We start from the raw sequence: 27,186 nt of genomic DNA, 5'->3' as shown, positions 1-27,186 counted from the left end.
ACTAAATAAACAAAAGGTGTGGAGCTGACATAGAGCCGAGGAGGGAAAGAAAGCAGCTATCAGGGGAGAAAGCCTCGCTGAGGTGGTGAGATTTGAATGGAGATACCAGAGGTCCTAATTTAGCCATCGACAAACTGACCCTCAGAGAGGTTAAGGGACTTGCCAGTGGCCACACAGCAGGGGACAGGCAGAAATAGGCAGTGAATACCCCACATGGGTGATGATTCTTACCAAAGATATTAAACCCTGTATCAGTAGCTATAATGACTAAAGGGAAACTAAAATCTTATTTTTAAAACAGCCTTTTGGGGGCAGAAGCGTTTCATGTACTCCAGGCAGGTTTTGAACTTGCAACAACGGTCAAGGGAAAACATCTGTTCTTCTCGCTTCCACCTCCGCAGCGTTGAGACTGCAGGCCAGTTCTCCATGTTTCCAGGGATCAAACTCAGGGCTTCTCAGGAGCTAGGTAAGCACTGTACCCCCTAAACTCTGTCCCAGCACCCTTTGATGTGTTTTATGTTCAGTTTACCTTGTTGCTTTTTATTATTTTAAACTGCATACATGTGTGTTTGCAGTTGCCTGCAGAAGTGAGAAGAGGGGGTCAAACCTGTTCGGGGCTGGAGTAACTGTAAGTAGCCTGATGTGAGTTCTGGGAACTGAACTTGGGTCCTGTCTTAACTGTGCCACCTTCTCAGCCCCTCAGGTCATTCTATATGCTGGTTAATATGGCCAGGGATTGTGGTTCACACCTTTAATCCCAGCATCCGGGAAGGAGAGGTATGTGGATCTCTGAATTTGAGGCGAGCCTAGTTTACCTAGCAAGTTCCAGGACAGTCAGGGCTACACAGTGAATAACCTGTATCAAAAGAATTTTAAGAAGGAGGGGGTGCTTTTGTATTTCCATAGTACAAACAGGTAAACTGAGGCATCAGGATTAATGCACATACTGAATTCTTGTTGACAAACCTGAAAGGTCCTGGCCCTTATGCACTTTTTAAAATCCTACCTGCTAAACTGAAGGCAGTCCTGCAGAGAGCCCATTCTCAGAGTCTCTGTGCTCCCTGGCTCGCACCCCCTCGGGCTGGGGAGCCATTTTTACACCTGCTCCATTAGTATTCAGTCACAATAGAAAATGCAGGAAAACTCACTTGCTGAATTCTCCCGTGGGATGCCAGAGTACGTGTGGCCCCTGCTTGTGTGATAATTACAGATAGAACGCACTTGAGAAGATATTGCTTAGAAAATAAACTAGAATTCGATTGGATAAGAAGTTTAGCCCCAAAGGGTGAGCCTCACATGAAGGAGTGCTAAGGAACACAGATTTCTTTTTTCAGGCGTGGCCATAGAGGAAAGGCAGTCTGTCAGAAGTCTGGATTTGAAAGAAAAAAAGAGGCTGGGTCTGTATCTGTCCCCTGTATGAGTTTTGGGACAGTCTTGCAATTTCTAAACCTCAGTTTCTTCTCCTTTTGATTGACAGTGGAAAATGCCATCATGGAGGGTGTCTGCGATGATCTAGCATAATAAAAGAACACCAAGTTCAAGAGGAGGGCTGAGCGTGAGGCCAGGGCTCTGGGCTTAGTCATCCAGGAGAGCCGCTGGAGAGGCAGCAGCCTGCTGTTCCCCAGCACACGTGAAAGCAGCAGGGACTGAGAGCTGCCAGTGAGCAGCCCCAGAACCAACGCTGGGACTGGGTCCTCGTGACCTGGCTGGCCACCTGTTATCTCAGAACCACCTGAGTCAATCGATACACTTGGAGGCTGAACAGAAGGCAGAAGCTTCACCAGCAGACTGCTGAGAGGAAACTTCTCCTGGAAGAGCCAGGAAGCCTTTGATCTTGGTGAGAAACTGCCTGTTCTATCTCCTTCATCTATCCCTCTCCCATCTACAGGGAAGCTTGCTGACCTGTGCTTACCCATGCCATCTCACTAGCATTTATCATCCATATAGCTGCCTCACTAGGTACTCATGCATCTTTACGCAGGGACCTCTCCCTCTGTCAGAGGGACCCTCCATCCTTCCACCTCTGTTTTGCAAAGGAATTAGACAAACCTGGGATGGAGCCACGGCTTCTGCTTAGTAGCCGATCTTGGGCAAATTCCTGAGCCCTCATCATCCTCTCATCTGTAACAAATAATGAGCAATCAGATAGCTGGGATGGAGAAGTAAAGGGGGGTGCGCAGCCTAGGGTTTGCACTTAGCAATTTGTTAGGAAATGTTCACTGTCTGTATTTCTGCTACTGGGCTGGGCTGGCTGCAGGGGAGAAAAACTGCGTTTTGCACGGACATGTGAAGGAGCTGTTTTAGAATTACCTGGGATGTTTCTCGGCTGCGGCCTTGAGTACCTTGGGGAGTGGTCTGTCCTGGACACACAGCAGAGAGTGCCACCTAGTGGTCCGGCAGCCGGAGGGGTCGCGAGACCTTTGCCCCCTGGACTGCAGACGACCCTTATTAAGATGTAATTCATGCTGTCTCTAAATCACTCAAGGGCCGTGGCCTGCCAGGCGCCTTTTGTTTTGTGGACGAGGGCCAGCCCCCCGTCTATACAGTCCAACTCTTTTAGAGGTTTCTGGGAAAAGCAGATAATTCAAATAACAGCTGTTGGCTGCCGTGGCTATTTTTCTGTTTTCTATGGGGCTGGGGGATGTGTGTATGCCTGTCTCTAACTTGCCTGGTGGCCCTGGGAGGCACCCAGAATTAATCCCATTTTCAGGAAGAAAACTGAGGCTCACTAAGGTTGTATTTTGTTAAAGCTCTGCATTTGAAGCTGTGCTTACCTTTGAGGACCCCACAGGCCCCTTGAAAGTGCAGGAAGTACTTTGGACAGAGATCTGAATAAGCCAATGATAAAAGAAATTTATGAGTCCATCAGGAAGATTTGGACACTGCATAGAGGTTAGATGGCAAAAAGGAAAAGCTGTTAATTTTTAATTGTGATATAGTGTCACACGTATTTTTATTTAAAAATAAAACTGTGGCTATGGATATCTTTATGTTTTTTTATGAAGGAAAACAGCTCTCTTTAGAGATAAATATCCTCAGACACACAGAAGAGGGAATGTAATCTCTAGAATGAGCTTTAAAACAGGCCAAAAATGGGGGACAGGGCCGTGGGGGTTGAGGGAGCGTCCAGGGCTTACATGAAGCAAAGCAACAGATGGATTTGGTGGGCATTACATGCAGGTGATGAAATGCAGACGTTAAAACTGGGGTGTGAAAGCACACTGCTTATTCTGTTTGTGTTGTCTGAAAAATCCCCAGCACGAACTTGGGAGTTTCTTTTTAATCAACAAGTAAAAAATAAAATCTGGGAGGGGGAGTAGAGAAAAATCACAAAGCCCACAGGGGGCTATGGGTTTAAATTAAGTCTAGCAGAATGTCCTGCGGTTGGTTCACAAACATCTGAATGGCACGGAGAAGGAAGAAGCAGTTACTGCAGACTGGGTGGACTGAAGGCGAGTGCCAGTGTTGGGGGGACCCTGCAGAACCAGACACCCCCAGCTGCACACCATCAAGCTCCCTGCCGGCCGTCCTGTACTCCAGACCCCTCCCCGACCTCTGAAGACCCCAGAGCATCTCTCCTTAAGGCAGAACCTGCCGCCTGTGCGCCTTCCTGCTGGGACATTGTGCCAATTCAGTTCAGGGAACAGCACCGTCACCTGTCAACACACGCTGAGTAACCAGCTCAGCCACAGGAGCTAGTCTTCCGTTTTGTTTTGTTTTTAATTAAGCCGATTTGGAAAGGTTAAGAACTGATGCTTCTCCCCCAGCCCAAAGAAGAAAAACAAAAACGGTTTACCAAGCTGCCTCGGCTCTCTCAGCCACACTCACTTTGCTTTCAGTCAGTCGTAGGACAGCAAACTGACTAACCTCAGGACCCCAAGACTGCCTGTTCCACTAACCCCTTATGCTTCTTTACCGTTCCCAGAGTCCCCACTTTTCCGTCCCTACTGCAACAGCCACAGGCTCTGGACGCATCTTCACTCATCCCCTGGGTTTCCTGGGCACCTGGCCACTGCGCGCTGGCTGCTGGCTGCGAGTGAGCTCTCTCATCTTTTATTCCTTACTCTGGGAAGCAGAACACGGGGAGAGCGCCGACCCTCAGCCGCTTGCCCGCCGCAGCAGCTCCTGCTGCATTGCAGCACAGAGTCTGTGAGGGAGAGGTGCAGCCTGAAGCCAGCCCAGGACACTGTCGACCCCCGCCAGCCTGCGTCCTTCGCAACAGCTGCAATTAAAAGTCCCGCTGCCGCTGCTGCTGCCGCCGCCGCAGAAAGCCAAAGCGCGGGTCCCTCTTCATGTCTCCCCCTCCTCATTTAAGAATGCAAAAACTCTAGCCCAGGCAGCCCCCTTGTGGCACTTGGGGGCGCCACAGACTCTTAGCTGGTGTCTGAAGATTTCAGACCATTTCCACTGCACGGTGAATTGGCACAAATATTAAGTGGCCCAACTCCTATCTGGTGCAGAACTATGCTTTCTGCTTCTCTATTGGGGGCACCTCTCCACTGCCCTCTCCTCATACACATCTCCCTCTGAAGGAAGGGGAGCCACCTGAGTTCTCCTCTTGAATACAGTTCTGACAAGCAGACAGGTGTCTGGCAACCACGACTATAACCACAAAAATCATGGCAGTGGGATGGTCTCTTAGAATGATGTTTGGTTCCCCTCTTTATCACACAGGAATGGAATTGTCTCTTAGAATCATGTTTGGATTCCATTTCTCTCTCACAGATGGCAAATTGAGATGAAAGAAGGCACAGGGTACCAGTTTGTGTCTCAGGAGCAGCCTTGGGGTCCCCATTACCATAAGTGGTCAGTGTAGGGCACTTCTCTAGAGTGAGGGGGCTGACTTAAGAGGTCTCTGTTCCCAGCTCCAGGCCCCAAACACTCAGAGCTAACACTTTTCATCAGGAAGCTCGGCAGAACCCCCGAACATTCTGTTCTCTCTAGCTCGCTGTCCACATAAACAAAGCCCAGCCCCCACTATAGCTATAATTTGATTGCAGATAAATGGGGGGCCTCTCTGCATCAGGTTAATAATGCCATTTTCATAAGCCTCTGCCTATAGGTGCTTACACCTAATTTTGAACCTGCCCTTCAAAGGGATTGGACCACGAAAAAGCTGAGATCTCAAGTACGGCTGGGAGGTGCTTATAACTAGAAAATCCGTCCTCTGCCCACCCACACCACCCCTCTAGCATTCAGCACAGCCTCGATAGGCAGTCTTCAGCAGCAGGGTGTGGTGGGGAGCCTTGGAGAGCCTTGGGTTTCATCCTGGCCCAACCTCACACCAGCTGAGAGACAGTAAGTATGGGACTTGGCCTTTCTGTGCTTGGCTTCTTCAATCCAGTGTAGATGAGGACACTCCCCCTCTTTGTGAAATTTCCCATGTGAGTGCTGGACAGACAGCCTAGCTTAAGACTTATTCCAGGGGTTCTATAAATCCCAACTGCCATCACCCACCCTTGAGTGCACTGATGTGTGGTGAAGCATTTCCTGTTTGTTTTCTCTATCAGAATGATTGCAGTTCGAAGACAGGAAGCCGACTGACCGACCGACCGATCGACCGACCGACTGACTGACAGACCGAGCGATCGGCCGACCGGCCAACTGACATCATCACTGAATCCCTGGCCTCACACTTGGGACCTAGGAGGTAAGTGTGCTGCAGTGTCTGCGAGTATGAATGAGTGGAGAGTCAGCCATTTCCCATAGTCTATGTGGTGCCCTAAGTCTGAAGCCTTCCTTTCAAAACCTCCCGATCTGAGTTTCACTCCCGTCTCTCCGTGTCTTTCTGCCTTCCCCAAATGCTGTTATAAACCATACAAATGCTAGTAAATGCAGCTATAGGCTCTGCATGGCATTTCTGCCGCGTGCCGCATCTCCTTAGAGTTCCCCAGGCAAAGGGCTGCCTCCGGCTGGCTTGATTTGTGTGATTAAGCCTGCAGAGGGAACTCTGCCAGGAGATATTGCAGCGTGTATGCAGTGCGGGGCTTGAAAGGCCAGAATGTTTTCTCTCTTGTGACACTTGTTACACCCTGCCCTCCTCCTAGATCCCAGTGCCGACTCCACAAGCATTTATGAACTGTCTGGAGGGGCTAATCTCATCTCCCTCCTCGGGTCCTTACTTCAAGCCAGTGAGAGAAAAACTCTCATCTCCATTTCACAGGGAAAGCCCGAGACCCTGAACACTAAAGGGAATTGTGTGGCAGCGACAGAGTGAGAGTCAAGCCTAGCTGTGCAGCCTCAGCTCTGCTGCAGCTGCTCCTGCAGCTCCCAATTCTGTAGGTCAACCAGAGCTGGCCTGACAGCCACTGCTCCGTCAAAAAAAAAAAAAAAAAAAAAGAAAAGCAGGGGGCTTTGCATTGAGAGGTTTCTCCTTAGCAACTGGTGAAGGGGCCATGAGAGAGAGAGAGAGAGAGGAAAAAAAACCAAGAGGACTCAGAGCTGCTTAACAGCTAGAGACAGAGCATCTGGCCCCCACCCCAAGAGAGGAGCACCAGGCCCTCCCCTGGGCTGCTGCAAAGACAGCAGAGCAAAGGGCTCAGTCCTAAGTGCAGAGGACCAAAGGAGAAGGACCCCAAGACAAGTATAGAAACCCCCAAAATCTGTTCTCATAGTAGGTGGGGGTTCTGCTAGTCACTCCAGCACAGGGAGGGCCCTGAAGAGAGTGAGTGTGCCTCCTGTAAAGACCTGAGGGCTGAGGCACAAGCAGGCTGCTGTGGAGCCGCGGAGGCTGATGCAGAAGACAGGGGAGGGCTGAGTGGAGCGTCTTAGTACGCGAGCCCCCAAGCAGGCTGCTGAGGGGAGGGAGCTCTGTGTTACTGGAGGCACCGGAGCAGAGAGGCAGGCCGGTACGTGATGGGGAGGCTGCAGCAGGTTTCTCTAGCTGGCTGGCAGCCCAAAGGGACAGGCTTTTGAGAAGCTCCCACAGTGCCGAGTCCTGAGCAAACAGGTGGGGCTGGCTGGAGGGGAGTGGGCTGGGGTCAGGACAAGGATCGGTGACCTTTGCCCTGGCCTTGCCAGGGGTTAAATGGCAAAGGCACACTGAGAGTAGGCGGAGTACCGTTACCTCACTGAGGCACTGAGGGAGAGGCGCTGAGACTGGGGGTGAGTGCTCCGGGACAGTGGGGGGCGGTCTGGGCTATCCTGCAGCCAACTCCCTGTTAAGGGAAGGGCACTTGGCGTAGCCAAGGGGCTTCTCTGCGTGACCTCAGGTCCAGGAGTGCTGGTCTGAGTCACCTTTAAGTCAACAGTCTAGTAAAGTGGGTGGAGGGCATAGAAAGAGGGGTCTGCCTCATTGAGGCACCGGCTGGTCACTGGAACAGCAGGTCACTTCTCTGATGGCTAGGCTCTAGCCACAGAGTCAGACAAGTGCTGTACCATGACCTGAATGGGCTGGGGGCTCGTGAGAGCACCCTGCATGGTGGGAGGAAGGAGCCTGGAGGGATGCAGCCCACGACACTAGTCTACAACTGCCTTTCCTGGCCTATTTGTGGGCTGCACCAGGAGCTATGGGTGGTTGGGGCTTGTAGCAGAGGGACCTCTCAGCCAGGCACACCTGTGCTCTGAGGTTTCTACGGGAGTCTCCTGTCATTTTTTCCTGGTGTATGCACTGGCTATATGTGTATTATGTGTGAGCATGTATATTCATGGGACAGCTGCGTGGCTGGCCGGGGTTTCTTGTGTGTGAAATAATCAGGATGACCTGGCTATGGAGAAAAACAAAACAAAACAATATTTCAAAAAGAGCAGGGGAAAAAAATCCAAATGACAGAATTATCTGAGAAAAGTTCTTCTAGTTTCTGCTGCCTGAGTGTCCAGCTCCCGACAAACTGATCTGGCGGCCTCAAGGTCATTGAGCTGCTGTGACCCGCCAAGCGGGGGCAGCATCGTGTTGCAGGTGAGCGAGGCAGAGGCCGTAGACTGCCCGGCGGCTTCTGGGTTAAAGGCTGCTGTCTGGGGAGGCAGTCTGCACCCCTCAGAGCCTCGGTGTTGGGCTGTTTTGGCGGGGATGCTGTTGTTTTGTGGTTTTGTTATTAAAGGATTTGTTGGGAGCTTAGGAAGTGGACATTTGACATTTGGTGATGTGACATTCACAGGTGTCACTGCCCTTGCAGTATTACATGGGGGGAGGGCCTTGTGAGATATGGATGAGGAAGGCTCCTGCTCCTGTGGTGTGTGTGTGTGTGTGTGTGTGTGTGTGTGTGTGTGTGTGTGTGTGCGCGCGCGCACACACGCAAGCAAGCAAGCTGCAAGCGCACCCACACACAAACACACAGGCTTGTAAATAAACACTTCTGATTAGAGGTGACTGAAGACCCCCGACAGGGTTCAAAAGTGATTCACTGTGAATTTGAAAAGTCACCCAAAGCCCAGCCCAGGAGCTGGGGTCACAGGGTAGCAAGCCCTTTAGCCCCTGCTGGGTAGGGAGGGCACACCCCACCCGCTATCTCTGATAGCTCCTGTTGCTCAAGGGACGGATGAAATAAAGGCTTGAAGGAGTTGAGAAATGGGTTTCTGTGGACAACAGGGTCGCACACGGAGAAGCCGTCTGACCACTGAAGAAACCAAACACTGAAGAGAGAGGCGCCGATGTGCAGGCAACAAAGGAGGGTCCCTTCTGGGTAAGGGGCCACAGGCAAGTCATACTTGCTTTTGGAGGGTCACCTGAAAACCAGCACCTCTGTATCTCAGGAGTCATTTTTGCCAAAGGCAGGGAAATAGGAGCATACAAATGCTGCCCGGGAGCAATCTGGTTTCTTCTATTTATTTGTATGAAAATAAGATATACTCTCAACCAGACGACAGGAGACCCCAATTAAAAGCAGTAGGGCATCTGGGCTGGCCCCAGGTGTTCCAGTAAAGCACGGGGGTCCCCTGGGAGGGTGTGTAAGGACTCAAGAGCTTGGGCAGGGGAGCCAGGATGCTTTATGCATTCTGAGGGCTTTCCCCCCCCTTCTGTCAGTTCTCTGAAAAGGCACGGCTACATAGAATAGCGAGGGCAAGGAAGGCATGTTGCTGGGGCAGGCTGGGCTGGGCTGGGGAAACTTGGGGTTTTACTGGGTACCCTACATGTGGAACTGGGCCAGATGATTTATTTGAGTTATTTTTTCATTGACATTTCAATGGGCCTGTGTGAGAGAGATTACGGAATTTCTTTTATTTTTTTTCGTTTCTTTTCTGTCTCTCTTTTCATTTTTTTTTTTTTTTTAGTGAAAGGAAGGACCAAAGCACAGAGACGCTTGTGAGCTAGCCAAGGACACACAGCTTCAGTCTGCTTTATAGTTGGATTGGAGCTAAGGATGGCTACTTGCGGTTCCATAGTCTACTCCCACACTAAGAAATAGAGGGCACCGACCCCACCTCAACCTCCGCACAAAGGGCCAGTGATTAATACCTAGGGGCAAGGCTGACTCAAAGACAGACCTGTCATCGTCAGCCCTGCGTGTTCCATCCCTCCACCACCTGCGTTTCCCCCTCCCGACATCCCAGGACTAGAGGGCAAGGAGCAAGCTGAAAGATGCATCATCAGGCTGCAGTGCCGATTAAAATTCATCGTGGGGTTCCCACCCCACGAGTGTAGGGTGTGTGTGTAAATGCACACGAGCGTATGTGCATATGCGTGTGCCAATGCATGTGAGGTATTTCGGCGATGCGCAGACTCACCAGCAACACGCAGCAGGCAACACAACCCTCTCACAGCAGGGTCTCAGAAGTCAGTCTCAGTAAACAGAGAAGGGGCTTCTGGAAGGGACAAAAGAACGCGGTGATTAACATCCAATCCCTCTTGTTAATTACGAAAAGGAAAAAGAAAAAAGCCTGAGAATAGGAAATCCTATGCATACGGCATCACAGTTACAGTGAGCAAGGTCTGGGGGATTTTGGACATCGGTGGGGCACATGTCTAACTCCGGGTGTGCTATGGGGGGGGGTCAGGCTTATTCATCCGAATAAAGCAATGTGCCCAGGGAAGACAAGGGTGTGAGAACATAAGGTGGGACAAGTGTCGAGCCAGATGCTCGAGGGGCTTCTGTATCAGGGTTTTTTCTTCTCCTTTTTCCTTTCCCCTTGGACCACCTCCCAGAAGCTCGGGGAAGTCAGCTAGAGGACGGGAAGGCGACATGGTAACAAAATGGTATTTGAGAAAGATAGCTCAGTGAAAATAAATCTGTGCAAACCATTTACTCAGCTCTCCCACCATTAAGAAGTTGAGGTAAATACAGTCAGGGATGTTTCACCAGCTCAGCTACCAGAATGTTCTCTGTGGTGCTCTCAGCAATGGCATAAAAACGAAAACAGCTTTTTTCGTTAGGTCTTTTTAATCGGCCATCGGTTAAGCTGGATCACATTAATTAAAACGTGGGCGTGTGGCGCGCCCTTCTCGTTGATCCACGGAGATTCCACCTTTATTTATGTATTCATGGTTTTATTTTTTAAATAACATAATGAACAACTGGGAACCCATGACCTGCCCTGTTGATTAGGATGTTGACCATGTTCCTATCTGTATACATCCTCCAGGGAAGGACGGTACAGCTGGGATGTTCAATAATAGAACAGGATGTATGCCAGGGCGTTGCATACGTACACCGGAATATTAAACAGCTCTTAAAAAGAGGGAAACAGCCAAAGCAATTGTCTTTTAATGGACCTCTGCATTTTACAAAGAAACCAAATTAATCATGATCCTTTGTTTATAGACATTTTCCCATCATTGGTCCAAGGCACAGTGCCTTTTGTTCTGCTAATGCATGCATTCATATATTCATTTGTAATAATGTCGTAAATAGCTCACTCTCCAAATACAGAGCACTAAGCAATTACTTACACCTGGCAGGATAAAACCCCAGATATCAGGGTGGCAGTTAGATGGTTAAATCAACTCCGCTGTGTATGCCAGCTGAGAATCTGAGGTGCTGGGTGTCATCAGGAAGGCCATGGATCTTTGTTATTGCCAAGCACATTCTACAGGAGAGAAAAACAAGCTGATACAAAATGCAAAAGAAAAAAAAAATACTAGCTCTGAAACAGCCTGTGAACAAGAGAAACAGTCATATACTGCAGAGTTGTGTGTATAGACATATGCAAAAGTACACAAAAATGCAGGAGCACAAAAGCTGACTAATTTGAGGGGGAAAAGGGCTAGGTTGAGGGAGGGGCTAAGTGTTACATATGCTTTGATTTTTACCAACCACGTATTATTTAACATTATATTTCCTGTACAATTACAGTAAATATTTTGTGTGGTAGTTTTCCTGTAGGTTTTTAAAATTTATTTGTTTGGGGTTTTATATTGGCAACAACAAAAATGCAAGGAGCTTTTGAACTGACAAATTATGAGTCAGTAGGGTGCCCTAAAGCAGTTCTGGACACACAGGGACTCAAGGTTTATCTTTTTCTCTTCCTTTTTATTAATTTTTATTTTCTGTGCTCCGGCATTGAACCCCCAGCCCTGTGCAGCCTGTCACTGACATGCAGCCGGCAGGTGTGAGCCTCAGGCTATGATTTCACCAGCACTCCCACCCTCAGTGTCTGCAATGTACCCACGGGGGAGCATTTTCCTTTCTGGTCCTTAAGAGGACTAGAAAGCTAATGCGCTGGCCCACGTTCTAGGGGATTAGCTGTATGGAATGAGAACTCCCGGGGAATGTGACTTCAGATAGATGCTGGCAAAGGGGACAGAGGCCTCTAGAGAAATGCAGACACAGCAGCCCCCTCTGTCTCAACAGTGGACGGAGCCTGCTTGCTGGCAAAGAGCCGGGGAAGGGGCTCCTTGCTGACAGTTTGACTCCCAAGCAGAATACACCATTACCATGTACCTTCAGAATCTAACCTGGACGGTCCTGGCATCAGCACTGCTAAATGACTCAGGTAGTGCACGGCACCCTGAACTCCTCAGAAGACCCCTTCTCCCTAAGGGACCCCGCGTCTTGCTTGCATACTGAGCTTCAGACCTAGCTAGTGAGGCCCCCTGCAGCTGTCACAGGCTGTCAGAATCTCAGAACATGTATAGGGCTGAAGTGTGTGACAAAGATAATATGATTACACCCACATCTTCAGAGAAACACTTGAGGCTCAGAGACCCCCAGAACAACAACCAAAAAACATTAACCCTTTCTAAACTCAGCAGTCTGAAATCTCATCTACCACTATCTTCCCTTGTAAAGCCACTTTTTCATTTACTGTGTAAGTATCTCCTCTGAGGACATGCAGTTGACTAGTTAACTAGTCTTCTGCACTCGTGGCCATTGCTTAATCAGCTCTGCCACACCTGAGGCTCAGCTTTTTCATCCATACGATTTGTGGACCGTGCTCCACACCTCTGAATACCTTGTACATCTGAATACCCTACAGCAGCAGGCAAGGAGTTCACAAATGCAAAATATTTTTATGACAGATAAAAACAAAATGCAGAATCCAGCTGGAAACGCCCTATCCTTGTCTTGCCGCCCGACTTATTTCCACGTGGAAATAGATAGCCTGAAGGGAACACCAATAAAAGCTAAAGTTGCCTCAGGAAAACACCCCCACCCACGTACCCCCAACCCCCCGGGAAGGGGTTCGGCCAACCCTGCCTTCCTGTTTGGCCCTTTCCTCTGTTTTCCTCGGGGCTTAAAAATACGGAGACGCGTGCTCAGATAGGTCCAGAGGAGAAAGACCTTCCTAGAAAGAGTCACCTTTGCATGAGGCAAGGACTCCTCGCCTGGCAGGTATTGTCTGTTTTGTTCTATTTCAGATACCAAGACTTGAGCCTTGCTGTCCCGATCTTACAGAAGGGGTAAAGAGCTACAGTCAGGGTTCCAAGGTTGCCCACCCCATCCCACCCTACCACCAACCCTATGCAAGCCTCTAAGAGAGCCAGAGACACCAGCCTGGGAGGGCTGGGTAGCCTCTAGTCCTCTAGAGAGCCCCTTCCTCAAAAAGGAACAGAGTATAAGAGAGAATGACATACATGCCTGGTGGGGAACTGGGCTCGGGCTGTTGGTTCTCCGAGGTCACATAGGACAGCTCACCCTGGGAGGGATGAGGGGTCCCTCAGGAATCACTGGCTCCCTGCCCCTAAAGGGGCAGGGAGCTCCGGCTGCAAAATGAAGGGTTCCAGTTAGTTCCATTCTGGAAAATCTACAAATTTGTAAATTCTCTAAGTTAACAAGGTAGAAGAAAAGAGGTGATTTCACAGACCTTTTAATCAGATCCTGGACCAGGCATCTGCTCCCCTCCTGGGAGAAAGCAGCTATCTTCCCTCTTGGCTACCTAGAAGGAGGAAGAGAGAAATCACTCACTAAGTATGAGAGTCAAGAGTCCCCTGCCTCCCTGGGCCCTATACCCAAGCCTCATTGCTGCTGGTAGACCTACTGTGTGCTTGAAGTGCATGAGATTAGGGTAACAATTGTTGACCAACACCAGGATCAAAGAGGTTTCTATGGACTGTACTCATCATGAGGAAGACGGAACCATCCTGAAATAGCCCAACAGTTACCACTGGCAGGGAAGGTTATCAGGACAGGAGACTAGAGTACCAAACTCATATCAAGTCTGTTTATATTTGCTGGAGAACTAAGAGGGGCTTTTGCTTGGATCTCAGTAGGATTGTCAAGACCCATACATGGCAACAGTATGTGCTAAGCCTCACATTCCTCTTCCCCAAAGTGGGAATTTTAAAAAGTGATGCCTACATAGACTACCCTAAGGAAGGAAAGAATTCAGGTGTGTGAATTCTCACCAGCCATGCCTGGCACACGAGGAATACACAGAAGCAGGGAAAAAATGTCTCAAAACAGAAATCCTCTTCTGGGGACCAGAGGAGAGGACTACAAGGTTAGCACTAAATGGTACCTAAATAGCTAAGAAAATCCATTTATCCAACAGATTCCAGGAAGAAGTTTGAGTCCAGCAGGTCCACAGGAGATCTACTTGGACACCAGCAGCCAAGGTAAGCAGGGTTAGGGGTTCCATGCTGGCCAGTGAAAAGGGGGGGCATCTGGTCAGTGGATAGGGTGTGGTCATGCTCAGGACTAAAGGTTAAAGGTTAGTTTGGACATATTCTGGGGTACTCAATACCTCTGTTCAAATACTTGAGCAGCTATAATTAGTGGCGCCTCAGCCAGCTGTCTTATCCCATCCTATCCGTCTGCTGACACCAAATAAGCCAAATTGAATCTGGAATGACAGCACAAGCCTTTTGGGGAGATGGAGGCAGACACTTGGGCCCCCACTTCTTTATCTGGCTGCCTGTCAAATCATGAGACTGACCACATCAACAGCATGGAATGAAGGCAGCCTTTGGCCAGGAGGCCCTCCAGGTCCCCAAATGGCAACTGCCTGATCCCTCTTTGGGCACCTGTTTCTGCTTATGCCATCAACCAGGGGAGGGGGAGAAACCTGGCTCAGAGCCCTGGCCCTGCCTCTGCCTTCCTTAGGTGCTGGGAGTTAGCATCAAGGCCTCCAAATGTCACTTTAACTGTGCAAAATAGTAAAGTGCCCCTCCACCCATGGAATTGGAGGATGAGATATAGCATAGCACTGGGCAGATTTTACTATGCTTGAAAATTTCTAGTTAGAGGGCTAACCCTGTCTGAGGCATGGGGCTAGAGTACCTAAGGTCTTCGGCATGGCCACACCCTGTCCTTTAGGGAATAATCATCAAGCACTCTCTGCAGTGGGTAAGGGTACTCGTCCTTGCTGTGCGTCTGTGCTCTTGCCACTGAGAATCAAGGGTTTGGGACAGCAGGTCCGCCCTTTGACTCTAGCGTGCTTTCTTTTGGTGCAGGGCTTGCTCCCCTCTTGGGGCCAATGGGAAAATTAAAGTGGACACCGAATGTGCAATGCTGTCTAAATTAGAGTGGGTGCTCCAAAAGCAATGATCAGATAAGGCCAAAAAACAAAAGCAGGCCCAGACTCCCGCATGGTTTTTCAGTTTACAAAGGAAACACCCCATTACCATTCTAAAAGGAAAAAGGGGGAGCTGCAGAATTGGCCACCCTCTCTCCATGGCTCTACCACTCACAACCCTTGGGATAAGGTCTTTCTGCCTTGAAGTCACCACCTCTAAGATCCAACATACGGCCACTCCTATACGTGCAGTGGTCAAGGTGCATCCAAGGTGTTGCCATCATGGCACCAGACATGGTGAAGGGCTTGCCAGACACAGGAAAAAAAGCTGTAGTATCAAGGCGGGTGCCAGGAGAAGGCAATCATGGCTTAGATTGGAAGACTTCTATGTAAATAAACTAGGACCCTAATTCCTAGGCAAGGCTATTAGAGCCAAGGGAGGTCAGGAACCCCTGAGCTCCACCAGCTCTCTCAGGGCCTACCTTTGCCTGCACAACCTGGGGAGCCCTCAAGCAACACTCAGAAACCCCAGAAGAAATCAAGAAAAACAAAGGGGAAACTGAGGACCAGAAAAAAAAGGTCTGGACCTAACAAGGCTAGCAACTGCACAGGCTCCATCTCTCTCTGCCCACATGCCTTGAAAGGAAAGTTTAGACTCAGGAGCAGCTGATTGGCTCTGCAATTGGGGGCAGCCCAAAGAGGAAGGGTGAGCTCCCTTGGGTCACAGCCCCTCCCATAGTGGCACACTCTCCCCCCCTCCATGGTTATTCTGGGAGAGTGATCCAGCTGACCCCCAAGCTGCCAGTTAAGCATGGTTGGGCCAGGACAGGATGCTACTGGGTCAAGGGCGCTGCTCTGCCTTTGCACAATTGGGCAAGCAACAAGCTGAAGACCCTCTGCTAGAGGCTTCCCATTCTGGTAGGAAGCTCAAGACGGAAAGGGTCTTCCATCCACTCTGATTCACTGTCTACCATTAGTACTGAGAACCCCCCTTCAAAAAGTTTGGTTGCCGCATCATAGAGCTAAAGATCTAATGATTGAGGATTTCTACCTAGACCACCAGGTTGGCAGTGGGGGTGGAGGGGTGCTGTGTCTCCCTGGGCAGAGAGAGATGAAGGGTCTCCATTCTCAGATGCCCAAGTCAGGGTGGAGTGAATAGGCCTAGATAAGGGCGGCCCCCCACCTCCCTGCAGTCTCTAATGGTGCTGGGACCATGGCATCTGACCTGAGCTCCTTGTGGGGCATTTGAGAGGCCCTGCTGAGGGTTTTGCTACTGCCACCCAGGAAGATGAATATGAAGAGGAGCTAACACACTATTGTCCACCAGGGAAAACATTGAGTATCCTAAGGCTCTGCCCGCCAAGGACATATCTTGACCATGACATTTGTCTAACAAAAATAAGTGAATAACATAATTTGTGTGCCTCGTTGTCCTTGCATGTCTACTCCTATTCTGGTGCTTCATTCCCATCCATGCCACCAGAAGGCCAGGGCAGTGGAGGAATGACAGAAAGATATTTATTCTGAGCCACTTAGTCCTTAAGACCTGGCGGCAGTGTCCCTCACACTTAAAGTGCCTCTGAATGTCTCATGAAAGAAGTGCAAGTAACAGGGGTCTCCATCTGAGGTGCACCCTGCGACCAAGACCACCGGTATGACATGGCAAGTCTTACAAAGCCATGGCTGCCCTCATCTCCTCTGCTTGGCTTCACCCTCCTCCTGGGATCTTAGGGGGGCTCCCTCCCTCCTCCCCTGGCCTCACCTTTCCCCTAATTCCTCCAAACCACCTCCCCTCCACCCCCGCCCCATGCTCAACACTCAACTCTGCTTCTAAATATCTTCTCATCTCCTCTTCCAAGCTCTATTTTTAAAATCAGATTTCCTTTACTGTACAGGGAAAGGTATTCGCTGAGGGATTTGCCCCCCCGCACCCCCCCTTACTGAACCCTTCATAGATGCCCCGTGGCAGGCCTGACCCCATGGGCCACTTGCTCAGAGGCAAGCAAGGAGCTGACCTGATCTCGAGTCTCGGGGCACTAAGAGTGGTGAGACTGGGGTGTCTGTCTTGGAGTATTGTGGGGTAGAGGGTCCCAAAATAGACTTGAAGGGTACCATCCAACCCTAAGTGCTAGATCCTGATTGATAGGAATTTCCAAATCAGGGAAATTAAGGTTTGAGAACATACATTGAGATGCATCTGAAGGATGGAGAAGGTTCCTTCTACTTGGCCCAGAGGCAGGAAGGGTGGGCTGGTGAAGAGTAGGAGCCAGATGAAGCCTAGTCATCGGGCCACCTGGTGTAGAGGTTCCCTCCTCTTGCCACAGGACACTTTCACTCACCCCCGCAGAGCCTTAATATCCAGCACACAGTGATGGCCTCTTGGCTGCTGATGGGTTATGCCCAGGTACCATCTCCAGTTCGTTGGGGGTCCAAGAAGGATACCTAAGCCAGAAAAGAATGAGAATAGGCTGCTGGGTAAACTAATAGACTGAAGACTTTGAAAATGACAACAACAAAGTCAAGATGAGTTTAGGATGGGGGCACATGAGATTCAGTTTTTCCAGAGAAAGGCCTAAGGAGAAAAGAGGAAGGAAGCTACAGATAGTTAAAATTTTGTATTTCATGCAAAACAATTTAAGCTCTAGATCCCCAGGCACATGGAGTGATCTATAGGTTTTCAACACAAGATATACTTGCTCCAGCACTGAAGTGCTTGGATTTTATGTCATGGGCATGAAATCTGAAAGGCTGGAAGCTGAGAATGCCTTGATTAAATGAGGCTGTCACACAGAGATAGGGGGACTTTTTAGTGTTACTGGAAATGGATGAAAAGATCATAAGCGGGAGTTTTGTGAATTGATCTGGGTTTCTGGGGTAGAAATCTGGACTTTATTTGGTGGGGTGACAGGATCAAAACTTTCTATCACACTAAGGGCTTTGGGCTCCCGCCAAAAGGCTTAAAAAAAAAAAAAACTTAATGGTGAGATTGTTTGCTTGTGGGAGATAAGCTTGTAGAAAACATGATAAAACATATTTTATGGCTAACAGCTTTGGACTTTATTATTACAAGCAAGAAGAAACACTGAGAAATCATAAATAGGAAAGTTAACAGGCACACATTTAAAGATCATGCCCAAACACTCTGACTTTAGATGTTGAGAGAACGCCAAAGTTTGACTCTCAGGGCATGCCAAGGAGATATGATTAATGTTGACACTGAGGAAAGGTTTTAATTAGAGGAGTTACATGGCGGAGATGGGGAGAGAAATTTGGAATTTATTTAGAGGCTCTGACGTGATGAGGTTTTTGCACATGCTTAAAAATTTGATTTATCCAATTCAAACAGAGTGACATGGTGAGTTTTTTTGTGTTTGATAGATACAACATAGCACGGTTATGAAATCAAATTCTCGCCGTATGCCAAGAATCTGGACTTTTTATGTCGTGCACAATTAGGAGACATTGCAGGGCTTTTAAGGTGGAGTTACAAGCTCAAATTTAATGAACTGTGCTAAGACGTGTGAATTTTATTTTAAGGGATGACATATCAGATTATAATATCACTGGAATAAGTTTGGATTTAAGCCAACAAATGGCTGAAAAGTGTGGTGGGGGAAGATTGTTGGTTGTTGATTTTTTTTTTTAATAGCCCAGCCCAGAGGTAAGTGACATGATAAGATACTGCACTGTCTGTTAAGAATTTGGGGCTTTATGCTACAAAGAAACTTTGCAACGTCTTAAATCTGGGAGTGACGCCTTACAGCTTATGAATTCAGCAGAGAAGAGAGCAGATATTGTAACACGGTTAGGAGATAGGACCCCTGTGCACATTGAAGGCACTATCGCATCCTGAGTGAGGGTGAGATATAATTTTTAAGCCTTTTGTGGGGTGGGTGTGTGCGCATGGAGTTTGGCCAGGGAAGAGTTTTAAGGAGTGAAATGGTCAAGAGTTTTGTCTCCAGAGGAATTTGATGACTTAAAACATGCTTTAGGCTAAGGTGTGTGGATTTGATGAGCTGTTTAATGCATGGGTGAGTGTCCACTGGCTTCTTGGTACAAGGGCACCCAGTGGGGTTTCTGTGCTGAAAAGTGTGGTCACCTACAGACAGGGTTGGAAAGTTATATGACATTTACGTAGCATGTCAAGTTTGACGCGGTGTTGAAGAATGCAAGGAACAGGCTGTCGTGCCATGCTGAGAATTTGGATTGCCACCATGATAAGATTTTAGGAGAATGATATCATGAACTTTGCATTTTGGATAGGCTCAGTCGGCTGAGAAATGTGTGGCTTTATGATGGCACTTTAAGACTTGGTTTTATAGGTAAGGCAGAGAGAGACTCTGTGAGCCTGTGAGCAGAAGCAGGAGCCAGTGAGTGACCGCATGTTGCAAGAAGTAAAAACTCTTGTTATTGAGTGAGAACATTGGGATGAAGAGAGTCAAAGATTTCTGGATTGGCCTGTGAAACTGTGGATTTTGTATTGATTAGCTGTCAATTAAATCACGTGGTTAACCAATTTATGGCAAGCAATTAGAACATTATGCTATAGAAAAGAAACATGGTTTGGTTTTTTTCTGTGTGTGTGTGTGTGTGTGTGTATTGATAGGAAATTCATTAAGATAAATGTTTTATCTTGCTAAAAGTTTTTCTGATATCCAGGCATGTAAGAGTTTTTAGGGCATGAGATTTTTGGATGAAGGATGGAAAGGAGAAAGATTTGATCACTTACATGAACAAATTTGGCAGTAATATTTATAATATTTATTTATTATAAATATTATTATAATAATATTTATTAATAAGTCTATATTTAAGTATAGACATTTTATTGAAACTGTGTATCATCTACTATTAAAATCAGACTGCTACAAATTTAAAACTGAAACCATGAGCTATTTTAAGTGGGAGACCTTTTATATTTTTTTATGTCCAACAGATGAACCCTCAGATGAATTATCAAATTTTACATTTCAATAATAGTGGACTTTTGCAAAAAGGAAATGAGTTGATTTATGCAATGTGCTGTCCATGCTTCTGAGTTGATTGTTTGCACACCAGTCTTAGAAACTGTGATCTCTGCCTCCAGGAATGACAAGTTAAACTTGGGCATTATGCTAAGGCCTTTCAATTTTAGCCAGAAAATGGGTTTTGGTAAGTTTACATGTCAGATGTGTTTATACAATAGGTTTGGATTTAATATTGCAGACTGTAAATAAACAGTGAGAGGCTTTAATCAGAGGGATTGCATGATCAAATTTAAGTGTCATGCTAACAAGGGTAGGTCTAATTCTGAGAAACTGCAGATCCAAATTTTGTACCCTGCTAGAAGGTTTGGATTTTAACCAATGGGAGTTTTACATAAAGGACAGCATGGAGACTTTTTTCCCCCTTTCTTGGATGGGTCAGCCCAGGGCCCTAAAAAAGAAAACCCGAGAAGTAGCAGAAGGTGTTGAATTCATAAAGATAATAGCTATATTGCTGAGCTATTGAATCACGAGCTTAATTTGTTTTGCAAACCAATACATCCCTTTAAACTCAATTTCCATGCACTAACCCTCCCATGATCAGATTTTCAAAAATTACCAATCAGATTTCAAAGGTCCCATAGCCGTGTCACGCCCAACCTCATACCTCTGTTAGATACACCCCTGTACCAGAGGAAATCAACAGTGACACAGAAAAGGGGGCACTTTCAAGAATGAAAAGCTTGGCCCTGCCTGAGTAGAGGGGAAACTTGGGAAGATAGGATCCGAAAGGTATGCAGAAATGTTTTCATGAGTAGAATTGAGGCCAGATGTTTAAAGCTCCAGGAGTCCTGCCGACCACGGCAATCCTGGGAGAGGAGATTTTTGAAAGGCTGGGAAGGGCTTTTGGAAATCTACAGCTGGAGAAAATGTGGCTTTGGACAGAGATCAAATTGAAAAAGAGAAATGTCCCCTTCTCCCTACAAAGCTTGACCTAGGATGAAGCAAGTAGAGTGCTAGTCTTCAGCACACAGTAGGCATTTTATGAGCATTGATGGGGAGAAAATTAAAACCGAAAGCCACGCCTCACTCCCACTTATTTCGGCTTGGAACCTAGAGGAGGAAATAAGAGCTATTTTTGGCTGCTGACCCAACGGGCAGGATAGTGGCCAAGTGCCCAATTTCTCCTCTTTCCCTAGAGTTTGTGAAACAGCAGGCATCTCCCTGCAGATTCCCGCCTCCAATCAAGCACACTGGGCTGTCTCCAGACCACCAAGCCTGCCAGCAGTGGCTTTGAGTGGCATTGAGATGTGACCCTTGTGACTTTCGAGTGACTAGACACAGGAAGGGAAACTGACCAGGCATGGGTGCCAGGGCAAAATGGGCCAGAAGTGTGCCCTGCCAGGTGCTTGCTTGCCACAGAGGACACTCTGGGCCAGTTGCTCCACAAAATTTATGGGCTGTGAATTTCTCATTCCAGAGGAGGAAGTAGGCAGGCGGGGCAGTCAGGCTCCGCCTGGGAGGCAGGTCAGGGGTTGAAAGAGCCTTTCCCCTCAAGGTGCCCCAAGTGACCAGAGTAGGAGGCTTACATTAAATGCAGGAAGAATTTCTCTGGTTTCTCTCTGATTCTAATTACTTGGGCATCTGGTTTGTCCTTGAGAATCTGACCCTGACATCTTGAAACCCTAAATTGCTGCTTCTCTTCCTGCTTTCATCCCGTCTGTCCCTAGGTCCAGGTCTCCACGGTCGCGGTCTCTGACCACACACATCACAACCTTACCCGTCTTCAGAGCACACTCCATTCCAATCGACGACATGATAGAACCCTCTGAAGACTCATTTGAGACGATGATGGAGCTTAAGAATCCATCATCAAAACAAATGGAGTCCTCCGAGGGCTCATCCAACACCGTTGAGGAGGCACCAGGCAGCAGCGGAGCGCAGGCGGAGGTGGTGGGCTCAGACAGTGGCCCAGCCCAGGAAAGCAAGAAGCCACCCAGTGGCCCCCCCGAGGAAATGCAAGAGCTTCCCACTGATCCACTACAAGACATGGAGGAGCCATTCAGTGGCCCACATGAAGAAGGAGAGGCTTCACCCAATGACCAAAACACGGAGGAGTCATATGATAGTTCACAACAGGAAGAGACGGATTCATTCAGTGATGAATCTGAAAGCCTGGAGGATCCACCAATCAACGTATCTGAGACCCCGTCAGAGGAAGATGACACTGACCTAAGTGATGATGATGATGAGGATGACGATGATGAGGAGGATGAGGATGAAGAGGGGGACCAACCCGAAAAATCTCCAGAAGAAATCATGGCCATGATGGGGTCCATCATCAGCACGTACCTCCGAATGCAAGACGTCCAAGAACAACAGAGATTGGCAGAGCGCATCGTGATGCGAGCCATTGATGAAGGCCGCCTGCCCCCCATCAGGCCCTTCTCTGGAGATCGCAGAGATTACCATGAGTTCATTGTGCTCTGCCAAGTGACCCTACAGAGCTACCCAGCAATGTTCTACAACGATCCCCTGCGGGTCAAGTTTGTCATGCGCCACCTGTGTGACCTGGCCTTAGACTGGGCCAACGACCTGGTGGAGCAGAACAGCCCAGTGATATACGACTTCTCGGCCTTCCTTGAGGCCATGTCAGAAAAGTTTGAGTACCGGAATACACTGCGCATGGCCGAAAACGCCATGTTCAACATCAGGCAGGGCAATCGCTCCGTGGCTGACTACATCAATGAGTTCCAGAGTCTGATACCCACCTTAGGCTGGCCAGATGAAGTCCTGCAGGCCCACCTATGCCAGGGGCTCAATGAAGACATCAGGCATTATCTCTTCCGGATCCCTCAGCCAGAATCCCTGGAGAACCTGTTCGTGCTGGTCCTGCAAATTGAAGATAAGCTGGCAGAGAGAAGGGCCGTGCTCAGGCTGCCCCCGGAGTCCCGCCCCCGGAACATGAACTGGATGGACTCACCTGCCCCGGAGAAGTGGATGGTGAGCAGCTGGCTGTCCCATGTGTGCGATCCCAACATTGATCGTGACCACCTCTTCCTGCTGCTCCTGGTGAGGGTGAATCCCTACCACAGCGTCGCGGTGCGGGCCCTGGTGGACTCAGGAGCAGAAGGGAACTACATGGATGAGAGGTTCGCCCAAGAACACTACGTGGAGCTCTATGAGAAAAAGTATCCACAGACGATCCAAACCGTGGATGGCTCCCTGATCGGCAATGAACCCGTCTGGCTGTACACTGAACCCCTGCTGTGTGTCCACCAGAAACACTATGAGTCCATCGAATTTGACATCGTACCTTCACCCAACTTCTCCGTGATCTTAGGCATGAAGTGGCTCCGAACCCACGACCCCGAAATTGACTGGTACAGAGGCCGCTGCACCTTCCACTCTCCCTACTGCCTGAGGAATTGCTTCCAGGCACCCCCACCATGCATCGCTCTGGAGAAATACAGCTTCAGCCTGCTGCCCGGATTGCCACCAACATACTCAGACCTGGCCGACGTGTTTAACCCGAAGGAAGAAGCAGATGATGAGACTTCCGACCAGCCAAGCTCAGACGGATCCGATGATCTTTCTGAATCAGAGCCCTCTGAGCTTCAGCAGGCTGGAGACAGTGATCACAGAGACGTCTTTTTCGAGTGTCGTCCCAGAAAGGCTGCGAAACCTCTGCGTTCCAGGATAGAAGACAAAGCCAGGGAGCAAGAGGAATACTGGGTACTATATGACATGCTGACTGACAGACAGGACTACATACAGATGATACCAGAACTGTTTGACCAGTTACATGGAGCTGCATGGTTCACAAAACTAGAGGTACTTGGGGGTGAGGTTAAGGAAGAGAATGGGAACTACAGCTTCACACGCACAGAAGACACATGGAGAGCGGCATTCGGGTTGACCATGCACCAGATGAGATGCTACCGGCCCTTCACACAAAACTCCTACTCTGACGAAGCTGACAACGAAATTCACTATATCCTAAAAGACATCCTAGGTCTCTACGTGATCTGCCACAGGAACGAGGTCCTGGTCTACTCCATGAGCCAAGAGGAGCACTCCCTGCATGTCCGCCAAGTCCTGGTCCGCTTCCGCTACCACAACGTCTACTGCTCATTAGACAAAAGCCAGTTCCACCGCCAGACCGCAGAAATCTTGGGCTTCGTCCTGTCCCCCAAAGGGGTAAAACTGAACAAGACCCTCATGAACCTTATCACGGAGTGCCCTGTCCCCCTCAACAGAAGGTGCCTACAAAGCGTGATTGAGCTCGTCTACCCCTATCGCCACTTCGTGGAGCACTTCGCCCTCATCGCGGAGCCCCTGGTAAGGCAGCTGCTGAGCACAGAGCCCTTCTCCTGGGGGGAAGAGGAGCAGGAGGCCTTTGAGTCCCTGAAGAGGGCATTCCGCAGGTCGCCCATCCTCTACCACCCGAAGCCTCAGAACCCATTCTACTTGGAGACAGGCACCAACGGGCCATTCCTCTATGCCTCCCTGCTCCAGACTGATGAGGCAACCGGCAAAAAAGCTACCTGCGCTTTCTACTCACGACACCTCTCCCCAATCGAGGTAGAGTACCCTCAAGTGGAGATGAGGATCCTCCCAATCCGGGCTTCCTTCATGGTGTGGTGCCGCTACCTGGAGAACACCGAGGAGCCCATCATGATCCTTCTCAACACAGAGGATCTAGCCTCTCTGAATAATGACAGGCTCACCGTACTTCTCCCCGGGCATTGGGTCTTCTTCTTTTCTCACTTCAACTTTGATGTTATGGAGCTGCCTGATCACCGTGATCCCCGAGCCCTGTACCTTGGGAGAGGTCGAATTCTTAGAGGCTTAAAAGGAAGCTATATGCGACCACTGCTGCTGCTGGCCATGCGGGGAGGCCACAGGGAGCCACTCTCTGATTCTGAGGACGAGGACGAGGAGGACAGCGAATACAGCGAAGAAGAATCAGAACAAGATTCGCTGAATGAGCCAAATAGCTTGCAGGAGCTCCTGTCTGCCATCCCAATAAACCAGGTCCTCAACAGCTTCCTAGCCCGCTTTAGGGTGGCCCAAATGCGATCCGTTGTCCTACATTTCTTCCGGGGCCTGCTCTTTTGGAAGAACGTCATGGGGGTGGCAGCCCTCCTAGTGATGATGAGGGTGAGGCAGCAGGAGCTCTCCCCACTGCCTGCCCCCTCTTTGGAGGTGGCCAGGCCTCAGCCCCAGCCCACACTCCGACTCATCCTGGACTCAACCCTTATCGCAAGCAGTGGCATGGCCGCAGCCATCGCCCAACTGCTCAACCAGATGCCCCAAGTAGTGGGTGCCAATAACATCCCTGCTCAACACCTGGCTGAGCTGTTCCTGAGCCCGAGGTGCTGGAGTCGGAATGCCCTGCACACACAACCCCCACGGGGCATACGGTTCACCCCTGGGTTCTGGATGACCCTGTGTGAGTTCTTCGGGGTGAGAGCCAACCCCGAGGAGGACAGTTTTCCTGACCCGCACCAGCACCGATACCTAGAGCTGCACGTCGTTGGTGATGAAGATGTCGTCTTGCGAGAAGCCCTGCAAGACGACCTGCAACGTTACCGTCAGTGTGGCCTGCATGACGGCCTGCAAGACACCTCGCAGGACGCGCAGGACAACGACGTGCAAGAAGAGGACCTGCTTGACCGAGAAGAAGCGGTCACCGTCCGCCCACGAAACCTGATGGACCCCGAGGTCCTAGACTTCCTCAACAACCGCCTACTCTACATCCTTGGTGCCGATGGCCGGCTTACTCTGCTTAGCAGAGGTGAGGTGTCCCGGGCCCTCGCACGATTCTTCACCATGGCCTTCAGAATGGCCAACCTTTCCACAGCCAGGGAACGGGCAAGGCTGGAAGAACTGTCTGATTCAGATGATGAACTTGACTAAACACACACCAAAGTCTCTGTTGTGCTCCCCTGTGCCTCAGCCAGCTTCGCTCAAATCCAGTGCCCCCTCTTGTCACTCCTGACCCAAGGGAAACCCGTTTGTGAAGGGCCATCACTTCAACTCATCAACCAGTGAAATCATCTGTGCTAAAGGACAAGCTAACTGTCAGCATTCCAGAGCCAGCCAAGACTGTGTAACCCTGTCCTAACTGTCCGGGCCCCAGGCCCACAGCCGGGAGTGAGATCAATGAGGAGAAAGCAGTGATGAGCAATGATGACCCCATGTCACCCCAGGCCGGATGCAGGCACAGCAGGCGCAGCCAAGCAAGCAGATGCCAGGGACCCCCCACCACCCGAGTGGCATGCGGACGCCTGTGCATCCTAGGACACTCACCTTGGGTGCTCCACTGACTTCTACCTCCACAATGGTGTTCCAACTTCCCTGGGCCCCGCCCCCACCCCTCCCAACCTCCCAACGTGCCATGCTTCCCACAACCCCAGCCCACCCTGCAAGCAAGCTCCACCCCCACTACCCATCTGGTCCAGCTCCGTTGACACTTCATCTGACCCTGAACTCTGATCTTACCTGGGAAGAGCTGTGTTCCATGGAGCATCCAACATACCAGTATGACTTACCTGATAGACTTGCCCGCCCTGAGGGTCCCCTGAGAATCAGGGGACATCACAAAGGGTGGTAGCACAAAACAGGGCTCCCTTTCCCTCCCCAAACTGAAATGTGGACAGTGCAGGGAACAGAGACCTCACATAAAAGGAGGGAGCCCCCAAGAGACAGGGGCAAAGTCCTAGAAGTACAGCCTACAGAGCCAAGGAGCCAAGAGTGCTCTGACCAGACCACAGCTTTCTGCCACGGGAAGGAAATCCTTCCCGTACTTTCCCATCCCACACCTGCTTTTGCTGTACAAATAAAGAAAATAAAAGATCATCTGACTCTGTGGTTTGTTCTAAAAGGGAAGAGGTGAATAGAAGGAGACAGGTTTGGGGAACAATGAGCACGGGGTCAGGAAGAATGGAGGGTGCAGAGAGAGTTAGGGTGGGAAAGTTCAAGGGTGGAAGGGAAGGGGATGGGAGGGCTGGACTCTTGGCTGAAACAGCCCATGGAGACACACAGCAACAGGCCTCCTTTCTTTTCCCAAAGAGAGGGAAGCCACTTCACTCCTGCCACAGCAGACTCTTTCCAAGGGGAGCTACACATGGGAAATGGACACAGGGTTCATAGGGCAGAGAGGGTACCCAGAAATCCTTGTCCTCACCTGGTCCCAGCCTTCTAGTCACATGAGAAGCAAAAAATGGCCAAAATGTGCTCAATGCCCCCAGCTAAGGAGGGTGGGCAGGGACTGCTTTGAAACCATTCCCACAGTTGCCCCCCCCTCCCATGGAGAAGGCCTGAATCTTTGCCTTAAAAATGTTTATCCTAAGAGTACATTACTCTGGGGAGGTGGGAGGGACTTCTG

The 27,186-nt window shown here is 49.5% G+C and overlaps 1 protein-coding gene, 1 long non-coding RNA gene and 1 other non-coding gene across 50 annotated transcripts in view; 1 reads left to right on the top strand and 2 right to left on the bottom strand.

Annotated features, from left to right (window-relative positions):
- LOC110551793 (uncharacterized) overlaps positions 1–13,092 on the bottom strand; it is a 68,054-nt gene extending 54,962 nt beyond the window's left edge. For 14 of the 48 annotated variants that reach the window (XR_009593081.1, XR_009593092.1, XR_009593086.1 and 11 more), the window contains exons 1-5: positions 12,950–13,087; positions 10,826–10,962; positions 9,664–9,741; positions 2,775–2,828; positions 2,050–2,121 (exon numbers count right to left, since the gene is read on the bottom strand). This is a non-coding gene — a long non-coding RNA (uncharacterized LOC110551793). Of the gene's footprint in view, positions 1–2,049; positions 2,122–2,774; positions 2,829–9,663; positions 9,742–10,825; positions 10,963–12,949 lie in introns of all 48 variants that reach the window. The other 34 variants (XR_009593118.1, XR_009593119.1, XR_009593114.1 and 31 more) reach the window with 9 other exon arrangements.
- On the top strand, positions 1,713–26,647 carry Rtl1 (retrotransposon Gag like 1). Its single transcript, XM_021642586.2, has 4 exons — positions 1,713–1,837; positions 5,511–5,650; positions 13,867–13,930; positions 21,524–26,647. Exon 4 carries the CDS (start codon positions 21,609–21,611, stop codon positions 25,713–25,715), a length of 4,107 nt encoding a protein of 1,368 aa, XP_021498261.1. The 5' UTR covers positions 1,713–1,837; positions 5,511–5,650; positions 13,867–13,930; positions 21,524–21,608; the 3' UTR covers positions 25,716–26,647.
- On the bottom strand, positions 10,642–10,719 carry LOC132655690 (small nucleolar RNA SNORD112). Its single transcript, XR_009593475.1, has one exon. It is a non-coding gene; the product is annotated as a small nucleolar RNA SNORD112 (small nucleolar RNA).
- Positions 26,648–27,186: the final 539 nt, after the last annotated feature.

Source organism: Meriones unguiculatus, chromosome 7 (genome assembly GCF_030254825.1).
Source record: "Meriones unguiculatus strain TT.TT164.6M chromosome 7, Bangor_MerUng_6.1, whole genome shotgun sequence".
In the NCBI taxonomy this organism is placed as follows: Eukaryota; Metazoa; Chordata; class Mammalia; order Rodentia; family Muridae; genus Meriones; species Meriones unguiculatus.
The sequence above is the reverse complement of the archived record's forward strand: the minus strand, read 5'-3'. Positions and strand labels throughout refer to the sequence as shown.